Below are 17,634 nucleotides of genomic sequence, written 5' to 3'. Positions count from 1 at the left end.
CTTCCGGTTAAAGAACTACAAACGGCGGACTACAAGTTCCAGACGCCTTCCTCTACACACTGTTCGAGAAAAGCGTCGTAAAATCCAGGCTCTTGCAACTTCTCGTGTCAACTGTTATTAGTCATTTTCCACATTTCAATTAAAATTGGCTTGCCGCTTTTGCGAGTGTGTAAAAGGTAAGTGTTTGTGCACCTAATGTAAGCAATGACGCGGTGTTGTTTTGTATGTAGTGGGGCGTATGACAAGAGGATGTTTTAAGCTGCAGCAAGCCAGCAATTCAAGTTATTCTTACCCAGACTACCACAAAATGGCTTAAGGGTAAATTATTTAAGATTATTTCAGGTAAAACTATCATAAATATTGACTTATCCAGAGCATAATGCCTGTGCTATTGAATGTTATGGCCTACGGTGAAAGAAAATATACAGATTTATAAAGTTAGTGACCAGTTGCTCACTATAAATCTAGTGGCTAATGTTTTTTTCCCTAAATAAATCTAATTTAATACCTATTTTTGGTGTTGGAAATAAAAAAAAATGGAAATTTGACCTTCAAAGAAAATTTACATAAATGATTTTAATCATTTTCAGTTCAAGTAAAAGTGTACTTTAATGTTTCATATAACCTTTGTGAAAATTTAATGTTTAATTATGTGTGAAATAATGTTTTTGCAATCAGTGTCGTACATGTTTATGTAAAAATGAAACACCATACTTATTATGACCTCTGCTTGTATGCAAACGAATTTGATTTCATGCAATGTTGTATGTTTACAAATTTAAAATGACAGCCGATTTGTATTTTTGGGGCTGTACTAATAAGAGAGACCTCTTTAAATGTGTCTGAGTAAAATATTCATATTCTTTCAGACTAAAATACTGTAACTTTGAACACTTTTTTTGAGCTGGACATGACAATTGACCAAAATAACAAGTGTTTTCATGAAAATAAAGGTTGTTCCACCAAATACTGAAAATAAAATATTGTTATTGTGTCTTCTAAAATGAAAATTAACAAACCTAAAAATTAAATGTAAAAATATTTTGACCAATTTAGTTTTTTAGTTTTGACACAAACATTTTTTTTCAAATTTAGGAATAAATGTCATAAATAGTTTACAGAAAAAAATTAAGCCATGTAAAAAAGAATGCATGGTGACACGGTGGCTCACCACTGTTGCCTTACAGCAGAAAAGTTGCTGGTTCGAGTCCCGGCTGGGTCAGTTGGCATTTCTGTGTGGAGTTTGCATGTTCTTCCTGTGTTTGTGTTGGTTTTCTTCTAGTGCTCCGGCCCCAGTCCAAAAACATGCACTATAGGGGAATTGAATAAACTAAGTTGGCCGTAGTGTATGTGTGTGTGAATTAGTGTTTATAGATGTATCCCAGTACTGGGTTGGCCGCTGGAAGGACACCCGCTGTGTAAAACATATGCTGGATAAGTTGGCAGTTCATTCCGCTGTGGCGACCCCTAATAAATGAAGGGAATACGAAATAAATAAGGAAAAAATAATGCAATAAAGTCATGTTTTACGAACATTAAAAAATTGTTAATTAAGAGAAAATGTCTCTTCATTTTTCCATAATTTTCCCCTTCACTTTATTTATACAAGTATATATTTGTGTATGAGACTGTATATGTGTATGCAAAATAAATGTTGTTAATTATGTTGTATTAACCATTTGTACACCCTGTTCCATTGCCCAGCACCTCTGATTTGCTCATGTTTTCCAGATTCCTCTAGTATTCACACTGCTGGACTGCAGTTGTCATCTAGTTTTGATGCCTCCAGCTCATCTTCAGCTGAAGGACAATGCAAAGCTCCAGGTCAGGAACCAGTGAACTGGACTTCATCATGTTCTCTCCACATGCACATTTTAGTAACCCAGATTTGGTCCCAGTTAGCGGGCCAACCAAAGGCTTGCATCATCTGACTGGTGGATCGATGCCAAATACGTAAGCATTAAGTGTTTTGTGCTATTAGGAAGTCTAATTAAGCACCATTACCTTATAGATGATCCCTTTCATTTTATTTGTCTGTCCATTTAAACATAGAAGCTGGGAAAGAAGATGCATGAGGAAGCAGAGGAGAAGGACAGATGATGAGTGAGTACCAGATCACTTGCATATAATATCGTATGGCTCGGTGGCTAGCATAATTACATTACAGCAAGAAGGTTGCTAGTTTGAGTCCAGGTTGGCATTAGGTGCGGAGTTTGCATGTTCACCCTTTGCTCACATGGGTTTCCTCCGGGTGCTTTGGTTTTTGCCCCAGTCCAAAGACATGCCAGTCCAAGAGTATAGGTGTGTGTGTGTGTGTATGAATGAGAGAATCTATGGGTGTTTCCCAGCACTGGAGGTTGTATGTCTTTAATACAAGAAGGGTATCCTCTGTTAAAAAATTTATTTGATTGTTTTTGTCTGCTTGTTGACCCCTGATAAAGCAGGCAGTAACTTAAGGAAAATTTGTATGAATAATAAATTGGTTAAATTATGTTAATATAATTTAACAACATTAACATTAATTTAGCTAATTCAAATGTCAACCATGTTTTAAAATCATTTTTTAAAAAGTCATATTAATTAATGCTATCAGTTTAATGTTAGTTTACAATTTTTAGGTTTATTTAGGCCACCACATTTCTTACTGTGTTGCTAGGCATATGACGATATAAAATGTTCTTGTTTCTATTATTGGTGAAGCTTTTTATCATACTATACTGTATTATCACTACATTGACATATATATATATATATATATATATATATATATATATATATATATATATATATATATATTATAATAACAAAATTAACTGTACATTTTTGTGTATGTCTGGAAAACTATCATGAAGTGCAATAGGTTTTACACTTTACTATTACCTAACATCAGACCATTAACAAGTGCATTAACTAACATCAACAGTGAGAAATAACTTCATGTGTTATATTAGTTTGAAGAAAAAAAAATAAAATGGACCTTGTTGTTAGCTCCACTTAATGGTAGCTCCATTTAATAGACTTTGGGTTTTAAGGAGTTATTAAACTTTAAGAAATTTCACCTGATTAATAATTGTTATACAAATGGTTTACATGATCAGTTTAGTTTATTAAATGAATGCTATTAAATGGAGCCTTAATGTTAAGTGTTAACAAACAATAGCCCTATAAAGATTTTAATTGCTGGCCAGATTTCGCAGACCAGATTATTGTAAAAATCTTTAAATATTGGGTCACACTTTAAATTATATATTAGTGGTATTAATTACTACATACTAGCATTTAAATAACAATAATAACAAAGCACTGATTATGTACATACATCTTCTTACATTGTACTTGTATTTTAAATTATCTCCATGTAAATGCATCTGTATTTAAAATCTATAATTAGAATAATAGTAAGGGGCAGCACAGTGTACACAGAGTACAATCACACCACAGCAAGAAGGTCGCTGGTTTGAGCCCCGGCTGGGTCAGTTGGCGTTTCTGTGTGGAGTTTGCATGTTCTCCCCGGGTTTGCGTGGGTTTCCTCTGGGTGCTCAGGTTTTCCCCACAGTCCTAAGACATGCTGTATAGATGAATTAAATAAGCTAAATTGGCTGTAGTTTATGGGTGTTTCCCAGTGATGGGTTGCAGCTGGAACGGTATCCACTGCGTAAAACATTCCGCTGTGGCGACTCCAGATTAAAAAAGGGACTAAGCCTAAAAGAAAATGAATGAATGAGAAATATACTAACATTGTTGACCATTCCTTACACCACAGGTGTCAAACTCAGTTCCAAAAGGGCTGCACAGTTTAGTTCCAATCCTAATTAAACACACCTGATCAAACTAATTGAGTCCTTCAGGCTTGTTTGAAACCTACAGGTAAGTGTGTTGGAGCAGGGTTGGAACTAAACTGTGCAGGGCTTCGGCCCTCCAGGAATTGAGTTTGACACCCCTGCCTTACACCTTAACCCACCCTTAAACCTACCCATGCCTCTTAACCTGCCCCTAAACTTATCCTTGTCCCCCTTCAGTAGTGTTAATATTAACACAATAAGTACATAGTACTTTATTTTTCGATGTAAGTACTAGTAGTTACGACCATTTAATATAAAGTGGGACCAAATATTCCTCGGGAGTTTGGTGTTGTGATAAACACAACTCCGAATATAACAATAATTTTATGAATAAATATTTTAATATTCTTAAAAATATTTTTTATGACTTTAAATATTGGCCCCTTTTTACAAGCCTGTTATGATGCGTTTAATGGTCATCATAATCTTAAATCCTTGAAAGTTTTTAATATATATATTTTTTAAATTACAAAAAATAATAACCGCTTATGCAAGGTGTTTCTAATGCAGCGTCTATGGGGCTGAGAGTAAATCTAACATTGTTCTCTCCTCTGGCTGCCATCATTACAGTATTTTTTTTTTCCTTTTCCTGAAAGTCCTGATAACCTTTTCCTGAAAATCTTGATAGTCCTGAAAGTCTCTATAACTCCATCGTGGAGCTTTTCATTTATTATTTCAGCAAATAGGGTTGTAAAAAAAATATTTGTTGTACTCTCCCATTCAGGGGCGAGGCAGTGGCGCAGTAGGTAGTGCTGTCGCCATACAGCAAGAAGGTCACTGGGTCGCTGGTTCGAACCTCGGCTCAGTTGGCGTTTCTGTGTGGAGTTTGCATGTTCTCCCTGCCTTCGCGTGGGTTTCCTCCGGGTGCTCCGGTTTCCCCCACAGTCCAAAGACATGCGGTACAGGTGAATTGGGTAGGCTAAATTGTCCGTAGTGTATGAGTGGATGTGTAAATGTGTGTGTGGATGTTTCCCAGAGATGGGTTGCGGCTGTAAGGGCATCCGCTGCGTAATAACTTGCTGGATAAGTTGGTGGTTCATTCCGCTGTGGCGACCCCGGATTAATAAAGGGACTAAGCCGACAAGAAAATGAATGAATGAATGAAACTCTCCCATTCACTGCGCTCTAAGTTTACCCAACTATGACGACATCCGCTACTGAGAAACCCAGAAATGTGAAAAGGGTCTATATATCATCTATATAAATATCAGCCCATCTACTAATAAGACCTGAACTGTTTCTGGCCTGTTTCCCGGTACAGAAGCTGCAGTCCTAAACGGCGGAAACTGATGGGAGAGGAAGGAGCAAATCAGTGTCCAAGTCCTAAAGCAAGCCACATCTGGCCTGTAGATTCTCCAGCACCTTCTCCTTCATCTGAGACCAGCCTGGTTCAGCTGCAGACCAGACCCGGGATGGAGGAGATAAATCTGCCCTTCACCGCCGCTCCGACTCCATTACCCAGAGTTCCCTCTGAGGGCTCGGGCATGGAGGTAGAGGCCGCTCAGAGGAGACTGCAGGAAATAGAAGAGAGGTTAGATGAACCAATCAATCACTTGCTGTCAAACACGAAGTATACATTATTTTCAGATGCTGTTCAGAAATTAGATCTATGTTATGCTCCTTTTATAGACAGCAAAAGCCCTGACAGGAAGAGTAAAGAAGTGCAAAATCCGCCTTTCAGATTTAAAGCCACTAATCAAAGGCTATAGTCTTAACAAATGGCAAGCAGAATTAAATCAGTGCTCAAAAAAAACATCAAGAACATCAAGTTTTTTTTTTTTTTTTTACTAAAGAGATGAAGTTGTTTACACAAGATGACATTGTTATAATATTTATGTATTATTATAGAAAATTTATATTTACAAAAAGTTTTATATTTGATCTGGTTTTGCCAGGAAATAGCTAAAGAAGATGATATGGCACTAAATTGAAAACACTCTCTTTATTGGTAAAACTGTTTAAAGATGTTTCTATAATTTTCCTGGAATGTTTTGTGTGCTACAGGATCACTTTGGAGGATGATAGCGATGAAGAAGAGCTGGATGTGGAACCGGCTCAGCGCAGGCCAGTATTGGTGATGTCTGACAGCTTGAGAGAGGGCCTACAGCGCGGGATTGGGGATATTCTACCACATATGGTTGCACAGTCAGTGTGAGTATATTGTTTTCAGCTTTCCAAATTTTGACACTCGATGACAACTTTCAGTTAATTAATAAATTCATGAACAAGCTCAGTTGCAAGAATTTAGGCTTAAAGCTTTAGATTAAAATGTACATTAATTTTTTTATTGAAAAATAGAGTCAGTAAGAAAAGAGAAAAATTCAGCTGAAATTCATTAATTAGATCACAATTGACTAGTGTTATGCTTAAAAGTCTAACTTTGAGAATTAGAAAAAAAATTAAGTTACACTTTCATTAAGTATGTATAAATAAAATTTAATAACAATTGATGTCAAATTGGCTTTTTAATAATGAAATTTCTTGAACACAATATCAGACTAAAATCTATAGTCTAAAAGTCAGCTTTTCAATCATAGGAATACTTTTTTTTTTTTTTTTAATCTTTAAATAATTTTCAAGATATTTCAGGTATGCTGCTCTACATGTCACCACAAACATTTGAGTTTTAGGTCCAATGTGAGAAATAAAATAACAAATTATTATTTTATTATGCTGTACTGTCAGATTCTTTAGAAATAACATGAAGATTCTCAATAGCCATCCACTTCTTTTTATGTGCATTTTGGAATATTGCAAAAAAATCCCAGGATGGAAGTGCCAAGATATGCATAAGTTTTGAAAATGTGGATAAATGAGTAGGATAAACTTTTTATCCGATAAGAAAAAAATGCACATAAACTACGATAGAAACCGTACCGAATAAATTCCACTTTGCGCATCAAAAAAGTCATGTGATTTTGCTTCAACAGATCATGTGATAACAAAGGTGACAGAAAGTGACAGGTTTGTTTGGGTGGAATATGAGGTCCAAACATTTTTAAATGTTATATACGAGAAAGAAGTGACAACCATCCTTGATGGAAAATATCAGTGGAAACCGCTAACCTTCCAAGAAGTTTGAGAGGAGATTATTCTAAAAGGATATTACAAACTGCCATTATAACATGACTAAAACCAAGTAAGTTATTATGTACACACCTGCAGCTTCTCCATGATAGACGTCCAGCATTCTCAAGCGCCTAGACTACAGCTCCACACAAGAAGTTTGGCCATAGAAAAAATGGTTGTGTCCAACAGAGCCTGGTTTCTCTCGTTTTTTTCCCCCCTTCACCTCGTCAGTTGAAGTTTTTTTCCTTGCCACTGGCTTGCTTGGATTGGGACTTGTGGAGCTGTGCATTGATGGTTTTGCTCTTCAGTGTTTGAACTTTGAGCAGTGAAATTAAAAGCACACTGAACTGAACTAAGCTGATCTTTAACTCTGAAATCCGCATAAATTTAATTAACATCTTTGGATGGAAACATAGCTAATGACTCCAGCAAAACAAATAGATTGTCTAAAATCGTATGTATATATGGTTTCCACAACTGTATGAAAACAAACAGAAGCACAGAGGTGTTCTGAAAGTAACAATCCACCAGCAGCAGCCCTGATCTCTCTTGTTCTCTGCAGGAGCCGCTCTTGTATGGAGCTGGTGGTTTGGCGTCCACCAGAAGACCCGCTTACACAGAGACTCAAAGACTCTTTACAGAGACAGCAGCGCAAGAGCAGACAGACCCCCACCCCTGTCCCATCCGTCAGCAGCCCCCCGTCCCACCAGCAGACATTCAGCCCTCTGTTTAGCAACTCTGGAGAAGAAGACATGGAGTTATAGAGCAAAATCAATCAGCATAACCTGAATTTTCTGTCTAGTGCCATGAATTTTGTTCTTCGTTTGTTTGTTTCAGCCTGCGTTTTTTTTTTTTTTGCAGGTGGGACCATATTTGCACTAGATGAAATGAGAAGTGAATTTTCTTTTCTGTGGTACATTGGTTAGAACAGTCGGTTACATTATTCAGCCTGTTTGATAACTCTATGCCATGTTTGTTTGAACTCATTGTTAACAATGCAACATTTTTTTAGTTTCGCAAGTAGTATTACTGCGGTGTACCATTTTCTGTGCACTGAGCATTTGATTTGTTTCGATCTGCCATATTATTTTTATTAAACATTTACTTTAAGACATCCGACTGGTTAAAACATGAAACTGCTCTGCTCTTCATGCTGTTGTTGTTATGGAAAGTGATGACTTGTGAAGTTTCTTGATTGTGCGAGGAAGGATTGTTATGTGGTTTTAAATTTGACGGCACTAATTTTATCCGGTTTAACCATTTACTCATTTAACAGACAGAAAAGCGAGTATCGGAGGAGACGCATGGGCATCCATATTTGAATCCTAGTACTTGGATCTGTTTAATCTAAACAAAGAACAAATAGCATCTATTAACCTTGTCATAATTATCAAAAAAACAAAAACAACAGCAACAGTAAAATAAGCTAGAAAGCCAAAATGCCTGCAGTTTAAACGTTGGCCTACATTGAAATGTTTTGTTTAAAACTTTCTGTGATTTCTAGTTTGCCTGATGTCATAATCTAAAACTTGTAAATAATACTGACTACTGTATGTCACACTACGACGCAGGCAGACTTGTTTATAAATAAAAACAGTTTGGCAATATCGTTTTCTTCTTGTGACTTTTTATTTATATAGAAAAACATTCATACATTGATTTTAATATGATTAATTCCTCTGAGAAATCATTAGAAGTGACATGTTGTAATTGCATTTGAGCAATTAATATTCACAATTTGTCAGTAAAACTGGAGGTTGCTTTCAGATGGAGCACCATATACATGCATTTCAGGGTCAGTTCACTGACAAGCTACGCAAAAATCACATTCAAGTAGATTTTTTTTCATTCATTCAATTTCCTTCAGCTTAATCCCTTTATTAATCTGGGGTCATCACAGCGCAATGAACCACCAACTTGTCCCCCGACTGTGGGGGAAACCGGAGCACCTAGAGCACAGGTGTCAAACTCCGTTCCAAAAGGGCCGAAGCCCTGCACAGTTTAGTTCCAACCCTAATTAAACACACCTGATCAAACTAATTGAGTCCTTCAGGCTTGTTTGAAACCTACAGGTAGGTGTGTTGGAGCAGGGTTGGAACTAAACTGTGCAGGGCTTCGGCCCTCCAGGAATTGAGTTTGACACCCCTGATCTAGAGGAAACCCATACAAACACGGGGAAAACATGCAAACTCCACACAAATGCCAACTGACCCAGCCGAGGCTCAAACCAGCAACCTTCTTGCTGTGAGGTGATTGTGCTACCCACTTCGCCATCGTTGATTTAATTAGACGATATAATAGATCAGATGATTTAATAGACATCGATATAATCATTCTGTGATACTGACAACTCCACTTTTAGGTATGCAATTGTGCGCTTCCCCTCGAGGAAATCCATGCTGCCATTTTAAAGTGAGTGCCACTTCAAGTGGATGAGGAAAGTTTACATGGATAGACCCTCGATCCCTCAATTTTGACAGAGGGACTGATTCTACTTCATATGTACACTCCAGCACCTATACACTACCTGACAAAAGTATTGTCGTCGATCCCAGTTGTAAGAGCAACACATAATAACCTGACCTCTAGTTGATCATTTGGAAAAGTGGCAGAAGGTAGATTTTTCTTATAAACCATCTGTTAAACTGCAGAAGACCTATTGGAACATGCATGGACCCAAGATTCTCACAGAAATCAGTCAAGTTTGATGAAGGAAAAAACATGGTTTGGGGTTACATTCAGCATGGGTGGTGTGAGAGACCTGCAGAGTGGATGGCAACATCAACAGCCTGAGGTATCAAGACATTTGTGCTGCTCATTGCATTACAAACCACAGGATAGGGCAGATTCTTCAGCAGGATGGTGCTCCTTCTCATACTTTAGCCTCCGCATCAAAATTCCTGAAAACAAAGAAGGTCTGGGTGCTCCAGAATTGGCCAGCCAAGTGACCAAAGACGAACATTATTGAGCATGTCTGGGATAAAATGGAGGAGGCATTGAAGATGAATCCAAAGAATCTTGATGAACTCTAGGAGTCCTGCAAGAAGGCTTTCTTTGCCATTCCAGATGACTTTATTAAAAAGTTTTTGGGTCATTCAAGAGATGTGTGGAGGCAGTACTCCAAGCTCATGGGAGTCGTACACAATATCAATTATTTTTCCACTGCAGCATAACTTTATATTCTAGACTGTACATTATTTCTGTTGAGTGACAATTCTTTTGTCTAAATAAACGGGCGGTCTGTCGGATGCCTGTCAGATGTGAAAGCCTGGTTGTCTTTAAACTTTCTAGATTTTAATTAGAGTAAAACTGAAATAATTTTGTTCGGCCCGTCAAATCCTTCTAGGACACCACCAGTAATTCTTGGTAAATCAAGTTTTTCTGTGAAGCCTTGTGTAAAAAAATCTGGGTGTTATCTTTGATGATGGCTTGAGATTTGATAAACAGATTAGCGCAGTGGTCATATCCTGCTTTTTTTCAGTTTCGACTTTTAAAAACAGTCAAAGCTATTTTAATATTTTTATTTTTGAAAAAATAATTCATGCTTTCATTACTTCTAGATGAGACTTCTGTAATTCACTATTTTTTGGGATCGGTCAGACAACTCTATCCCGCCTACAGTTACTTAAAAATGCTGCTGCGAGGCTTTTAACCAACACCAACAAATATGACCACATCACACCAGTTTCACTCTCTTTGCACTGATTGCCTGTGCTCTATCGTGTCACTTTTAAAATGATTCTCCTGGTTTAAATCACTAAATGGCCTGGCTCCTTCCTACCTGTCAGACCTGTTGACTAAACATCAGCCTGGTCGGTCTCTTAGGTCATCTAACCAGAGACTATTATACATCCAAAGTCGAGGCTGAAATGCAGGGGTGACCGTGCTTTCGCAGTAGCTGGTCCTTCCTTGTGGAATGCTCTGCACCTCTGTATTAGGTTTATATCATATCTGTCTGTTTTTAAATGTAGGTTGAAAACTTCCTCTTTTGATTTGGCATTTTATCAGTGAGAATTGTTTGTTTTAACTTTAATTTTATACTTGTTCTTTGTGATTTGTATTGTTCAGCACATTGGTCAACCTTTGGTTATGTACAATAGTGCTATATAAATAAAATTAACATTGACATTGACAAAGTCAGACCTTACTGTCCTAATCAAATATGAAATGATCAACTAGAAGTCAAGTTATTATTTGTTGTTCCTAAAACTTGGATAAGCGACAAGACTTATGTCAGGTAGTGTATGTTTCACAATGCAATGCGTTTGTGACATCGCAACATCAGCTTTCACTGTGGTTTTCATCTTAGATTTTAAGTGCTGGAAGGTTTAGGACAGTGCGTTTAAACCCATTCAGATGTTCCGCCTATAGTGGACACTAGTGTAAAGTAATCAATGACGTTCATCTGAGTCAGCGAGACTAAAGGAAGTTAGCGAGTGAAGGGCATAAAAGAGCTTTTGTAGTAGTAAATAAATTATGATTACATAGCCATGTGATTATTAGTCATGCTGAATCAATGAAAGCAGTTAAATTGGGATTTCCTGTTTTTCTCTTTCATGGCTGTTTGTTGTTTCCATGTGAGAGCACCCTCTGGCTTTGGACAATACCATGCTTCAATGACAAGATGTGCATGACAAATGCAGCTTTGCCATTGATTTTGATTAACTGCCTAGCCCTAAACACAAACACAACTAAAGTCCATTTTAAAAGCCAATTGCTATTACAGTTCATTCTTTGATTAAAGCAGGCCTAAATGAAACATGAGCCTACAGTGAAGTGGTCAATTCTGCCCATTCAGAACTTGAACATTCCACCTGAGCTCCATGGAGGAGAAGCAATTTTCTGTTTTCCTTATAAAAAAAACGAACAACCTGGTGAACAAATTGTAGGAAAAGAGAGTTGAAAGTAAATGTTAGCAGGAGATGCTCTTTGCTGGTAGGTAATCTTCTGTTTTTTTGGTTTCCTGGGATGAAGCAATCTGCCAAGAACATGAGAAGCTTAGAAAAATCTACTTAAAAATACATAAAATATTAATGTAAACAAAACATGCATATGCAGTATTATTAGTATTATTCTTAAAACAGAAAAGTAGTTTCAAAATGGCAGTGTTGTTACTGTTAACTAAAATCAGTTTATAAAACATTGAATTTGTCAAATGATTTCAAATGTAGACATGTTAGCATCAAACTAAATGAAAAAAGCAATATAAGGATAATAAAATAACATAGCAAAATACTTAAAACTGTGAAAATAATTTGGGATGTACTGTACCATGTCTAAGTAAGATCCGCCCAGGTCAGTGTTCTCCCTGTCCCGCTTCATTGGACTGGAGCAGCGGCTCTGACTCTCTGCCTGGAGGAGCTGAATGCGACTCTGGAGGTGTCGCAGCAGTTTATAAGAGCTCAGGTCTTCAGTGACTCTGGAGTTTTGTATGTCTGGGACACCCTGAACAGCGGCTGAGGTCAACTGGGATATGTTGTGGTCTCGGCATTGCTGCAGACAGAGAGAATCAAGTTCTTTCTTGTGTTCAATTATAGTTGTGTTGAAATGCCACACTTATTTTCTATTCCAGCTTACATTAAAACAATGTAACAATTTAAAATTATGCTGGAAATATTTCATTTTGTTTGTTTTACAACTAATATTTTTCTGAAAGTGTTTTTGAGCTGGACTCTTGGCTGATTGAGGCCTGTCATGAATAAACATGACAATAAAACTGGCAGTATGTGGCAGCAAGTCCCTGATATAATGAGTGATTCACTGAATCATTCATTCAAATTAGTTTAATTCAATTCAGTTAGTTAAAAGTAGCTGATTCATCTAGAAATAAAATCAAGAGACCGAATGAACAGACCATAGATCCACTGGTTTAATTGATTCATTCAAAAGCAGATTCATTTAGGAACTAAACTGCAGTGATGCTCTGGTAAATAAATGTTCAGTTCTGACTTTGTTTGATAATAACATGTCTGATCACTTGTGATCATTTGAGGTCAAAATGAAGCTGCTTTTTGTAACTACTGAATAATCATGCTTCTATAGCAGCATTAAAGTGATATTGTTTTTATCCTTAACATTAAATAATTTTTTCTTTAAATATTAGTATCTATATTGGATGAAAAAAGTAGCTGCCTTAGGGCAATTCCCTGTTTTAAAAATATGACAAATTGGAAAAAGGTAAGCAGAAATATTTTTAAAGATCAAATAAATTTACTGAAGCACATAAAATGTATAAAAATGACAAAAATTAATCAAACATTAATAAACATCGTATAACAGTGTATAATAGTGTATAAATACTAAAATAACACTGGCTTTACAGCAGTCAGATGTCTCATCTCATTCTCCAGTCTCTCCAATCTCTTCTGCTGCTCTGCTTTGGACGTCGGGAGCCTCCTGTTATATACAATAAAGAGAATACAACATGGTTTAAAAATTAAATGACAAGCCATGATATTGAGTAACCTACAGTCCAAAAGTTCATTGCTTTACTTGTTTACTAGCCCAACAAGGCTAAATAAAAGTCAATGGCTGAAAAAAAAATTGTCAAAATTTTTTTTTGATGTTTTTGTACATGAAAGTGTCATACAGTGATCAGCATATATATCTTACAAATCTCTCATTTAAATTAAACATTTTCCATAGGAAGCTTTACAATAATATATTTGTGCATGAACATTAGATTAGTCAGTACTGAAGCTAAATCTGAAGCTAATCTAACAAAATAACTAATAACAGTCCAAAATTAGTACATCCAAATTTATATAATATAGAAAAATATTAAACAAAAATTTAACAAAGAGCAAAAAAAAACAAAAAAAAAATTTATATATATATATATATATATTTTTTTTTTTGTTAAAAAATGTTTAGGTCTTAATTTTGTTTCCCAATATTTTGCATGAATTTAAATGTATTATCTTTCTATTTCTAAAGATGTTCGGTGACTAAAATATTATTTTAATAAATGTATCTGTGTAATCTGTTTTGTTCAAATTCGCCAAAATATATGACCCATATTTACTGATAAATTAATAAAAATATTGATTTGCAAAATGGGGTGTACTCAATTATGCCGAGCACTGCATATGTTAATTTGTTTAACCCAATCATTCAAAAGTTTGTTAACAAATGACAAATCCAGCGGACTCAGTGAGTGTTTGAAGCACCTCTCCAGTTCTGCATTGAGCTCCAGTTCAAACTTGTGTGCGATTCTGGCGGTGGTTTTGTCTTTCCACTGAGCCATGCTGTTGTGCACCTGTCTGAGCTCCTCATCTTTAGCTTTCAGCTGTCTGCGCAGATGAACACACTGTCCATCCACATCTTCATCATTCTTCATGAGCAGCTGACCACGAGATAGACTGCTCATCTCCTCAACATGCGCCTTCGGTTTAGACAAAGCAGACGCACAAAACAAGATATGAACACTTTTTTTCTTGCAATTTGAGCACATGCATTTTACATGATTGCCATTCTAAGCTAAACAGTATATTCACTGACTTTTCCTTGACATTCTTTGACCAAAAAGCTAAATTTCCATGAACAGGCTGCTGTTGTGCTTTGCATAATATTAAAATGATTTTAGCTTCAATATTATTTTGCAAGATTTTAATAGCCACAATGAGAACAGCAATGAATAATCGACCACAGATTTTGGAAAAAAAAAAATCAGAAGTACTGTTCGCATTGCTTCATTCGTTCATAGATGTCTAATGCAAGGCTAAACTTGAGCTGTCAGTGAAAATCTAATTAACATCTAAGAACAGCCCAAAACTAGACTAGTCGTCAAATAGACAGACTTTATATATGCAGTTTTTTTATTTCTGTTTATATGATGACTAGTCAAGTTTTTACCTATTCTTAACCCTTTTATCAGGTTTTCATTGACAGCTCAAGTTTAGCCTTGTTTAAGCCAAGACCACTATGTTTCGACATCTTTTATTTAGACAATTATTAAACATCTTTTAAAAATTATAAAATGCTTGTTGGGTAGTAGTTTTAAAAACTTTCATATTAATCAGTATTATCATGATCATATTACTTTAATCAGCCAGTCTTTTAAGGTGTCATTTTAAAGTCAAGGCTCCTATAATGTGTATTATGCTCACATGATAGCTGTAATGAACAGATATGGTTGCATTTGATTTAAATTATTGCCAGTTGATGAATAATGAAAAGAATAAAATTGAGCTAAATATTATCTAACCATAACAAGTATGAAATAATGTGATACAAATCTGGTAAAGAAAAATACATTTTGATAAATGAAAACTAAAATTTAAACTAACTAAATTCCCTGATATTCCATGACTTTTACAGACAGAAATTCAGTGACTCAGAGGAACCCTGATTTTACTCCTGAAACCTCCTGAACAAACAAACTTCATGCCCTCTTTGATATTATGTTGGTTAAATGAGTTTTTATACCGGGTCAAAATAGTGACTGCTGGGAAACAATTCAAGCTAAAGCCAACAAAACTTTAAGAACATCCAGAAATTAGAAAAACAAATACATAATTTTGAGTAGTTGGAAAAAAACAGAGTTAATACATATAAAATAATTTTGAATTTTTTGAAGCTATTAATTCTAAATTCCAGTATACCTGTATGAGCTTCTCTTTCAGAGCAGCCAGCGCTCTTTCCTTTTCCTCCATCAGCTGCTCTTTCTGTACACGCAGCTCTTGCTCCTGAAACAAATAGGGCAGTGTCTTCTCATAAGTGGTGTGTTGCTGTGAGTTCATTTGTGTTTATTATTGTCGCCTCTTACCTTTTCTCGGCTCATCTGCAGTGCAGCGCGTCTCTGTGTACTGAGCTCAGTTTTTAGATCATTGATATACTGCTGTAGGGACTTTGTGAGGGACTGCAGCATCTGAAGAGCTGAACTCACTGTAGAACTGAATCAAATACATTTATTAAATATACAATACAGTTCAGTAGTGGTTACCAATCTAAGATTCAGAAGTGGTAGCCAAACTTACTCTAGTGTTAGGGTTAGTGGGAAACAGTATGAATTTGAAGTCTGAATTAATTTTATAATTGCATATCTGAAAGAAACTGACTGTCATGGGAAAATCTTTTTACGTTTCTTTTACATTTTATCTTCCTATAATCTGCATATGTATTTATGAATTAATGGTTTGTGTAGAATGGTTATGGGGAAAACATACTTATTTATGCTATTTTAGAATTATTATGTACTCTCAGAAATGGGATTTATATTTTTATTCAGATTCTCTATGGTTTTTGTTCAGACAATACACTGGTTTGGATCACTGGAAAAGGTAGACTGTTTTTATGCACTGTTGAAAAAAATAAACAAAAATAAGCATATTAGGATTCTAAAATCTAAACTAAAGAAATTCAAGTGTTTTAAATGGTGTTTGAACCAACTATTTTTTTCGTCCGCAAAAAAAAAAAAAAAAAAAAAAAAAAAATATATATATATATATATATATATATATATATATATATATAAATAAATAAAAATAAATAAATTGAACAACTGATTTCTAAATTGTTACCTAAATTGCAAAATGCTTGGCAACCACTGGACTGAACTTTTCAAGCAGTAGTTAAGAGCACCACATGGTAAGGGAGTGAAATATTTATCTACAAACACGCTGCAGTTGTTATTTTAATGCATGAACTACCAATTCACCTGCACCGCATGTCTTTGTATTGTGGTGGAAACTGCAGCACCCGGAAGAAACCCATGCGAACACGGAGAGAACATGCACACTCCACACAGAAATGCCAACTAGCAACTGGGATTCGGACCATTGACCTTCTTGCTGTGAGGCAACAGTGCTAAACACTGAGCCACTGTGCTGCCCACTACTGATTTTAATGATGCATTAATAAAGACAATAGATGTGTTTGACTTTGATGCGTAGACCAATCAGTCTGTGACATTTAAATCACAATAGTAAAACAAAAATCCCTCTAATCACTTTTGATGTCATGCAATGTTTAGTATGCATAATGCTGCATCAAGGTCAAACACATTTATCCAGAACGATTCACCTTTATAATTTTGCCATTTTGAAATAATTAATTGAATCACTTATTAAAGGGTTAGTCCACCCAAAAATGGAAACTCTGGAATACTCACCCACATGCAGTTCCAATCCCTTGAGATCATTATTCATCGTTAGAACACAAGCTAAGATATTTGAGATGAAATCCTAGAGCATTTGACACTGAGATATTCAAAGAAGGGCTGACGCGCTACCATTAATTAATCTTACAATGCTTTACCAGCTGAAGTATCATGATACCAAGTTGTATTGAGATACTGTAATTTGTAACTAAAATTACAAAGAAAATCAGAAATACTATATGTTATGTTATAATAGGCCTACTTGAATTTAATTCATCATTCCCTTAAGGCCAAAAAGTATTATTTGCAGCCCACTTCACCTAAAATTTATTTATTCTTTTTGTTAATTTTGTAGATAACTGACTGACAAATTATACATTAAAATAAAGATACAAATTATACCGAATGAAATTTTTACAGAAGAGCTTTTTTTTCTTCCAAATTAGACTATATAAAGTCAATTCCTGTTGCTATTTTGGGTATTTCATCTATTTTATTTTTCATTCTTATCACGTAACAATCCAAAGTAATTCCAGATTTTACTTTGTGGTTGTTGTAGCTAAATCATATTAACATGAACAGAAATTAACCAATTCAGATGTTCGTTCGAACTGAAGCATTAGA

At 35.6% G+C, this 17,634-nt stretch overlaps 2 protein-coding genes across 19 annotated transcripts in view; one reads left to right on the top strand and one right to left on the bottom strand.

Moving 5' to 3' along the window:
* Positions 1-42: 42 nt before the first annotated feature.
* Positions 43-8,520, top strand: ccdc117 (coiled-coil domain containing 117). Of its 2 annotated transcripts, none has more exons than NM_001123279.2 (6): positions 43-176; positions 1,732-1,953; positions 2,053-2,103; positions 5,104-5,373; positions 5,847-5,993; positions 7,474-8,520. In NM_001123279.2, the coding sequence occupies exons 2-6, from the start codon at positions 1,811-1,813 to the stop codon at positions 7,673-7,675; spliced, it is 813 nt and encodes a 270-aa protein (NP_001116751.1). In that variant the 5' UTR covers positions 43-176; positions 1,732-1,810; the 3' UTR covers positions 7,676-8,520. The 2 variants fall into 2 exon arrangements, with proteins under 2 accessions (NP_001116751.1, XP_087108636.1); XM_087252510.1 differs by having other exon boundaries at positions 62-176; positions 2,056-2,103; positions 7,474-8,518.
* Position 8,521: 1 nt separating this feature from the next.
* The window catches only part of si:ch211-102c2.8, a 22,723-nt gene continuing 13,610 nt past the window's right edge, over positions 8,522-17,634 (bottom strand). For 10 of the 17 annotated variants that reach the window (XR_015491227.1, XR_015491229.1, XM_087253519.1 and 7 more), the window contains 6 exons: positions 15,679-15,805; positions 15,515-15,598; positions 14,081-14,295; positions 13,232-13,307; positions 12,183-12,404; positions 8,522-11,889 (listed from right to left, as the gene is read on the bottom strand). Coding sequence is in view for 8 of the 17 variants with exons in the window: in XM_087253519.1 (XP_087109645.1) it covers positions 11,824-11,889; positions 12,183-12,404; positions 13,232-13,307; positions 14,081-14,295; positions 15,515-15,598; positions 15,679-15,805 (790 nt within the window). In the remaining 9 variants the exon portion in view is untranslated. The remainder of the gene's footprint in view (positions 11,890-12,182; positions 12,405-13,231; positions 13,308-14,080; positions 14,296-15,514; positions 15,599-15,678; positions 15,806-17,634) is intronic. The other 7 variants (XR_015491223.1, XR_015491228.1, XR_015491225.1 and 4 more) reach the window with 4 other exon arrangements.

The sequence above is a fragment of the Danio rerio genome, chromosome 5 (assembly GCF_052040795.2).
Source record: "Danio rerio strain M-AB ecotype USA chromosome 5, GRCz13ab, whole genome shotgun sequence".
NCBI classification, from domain to species: Eukaryota; Metazoa; Chordata; class Actinopteri; order Cypriniformes; family Danionidae; genus Danio; species Danio rerio.
The sequence above is the reverse complement of the archived record's forward strand: the minus strand, read 5'-3'. Positions and strand labels throughout refer to the sequence as shown.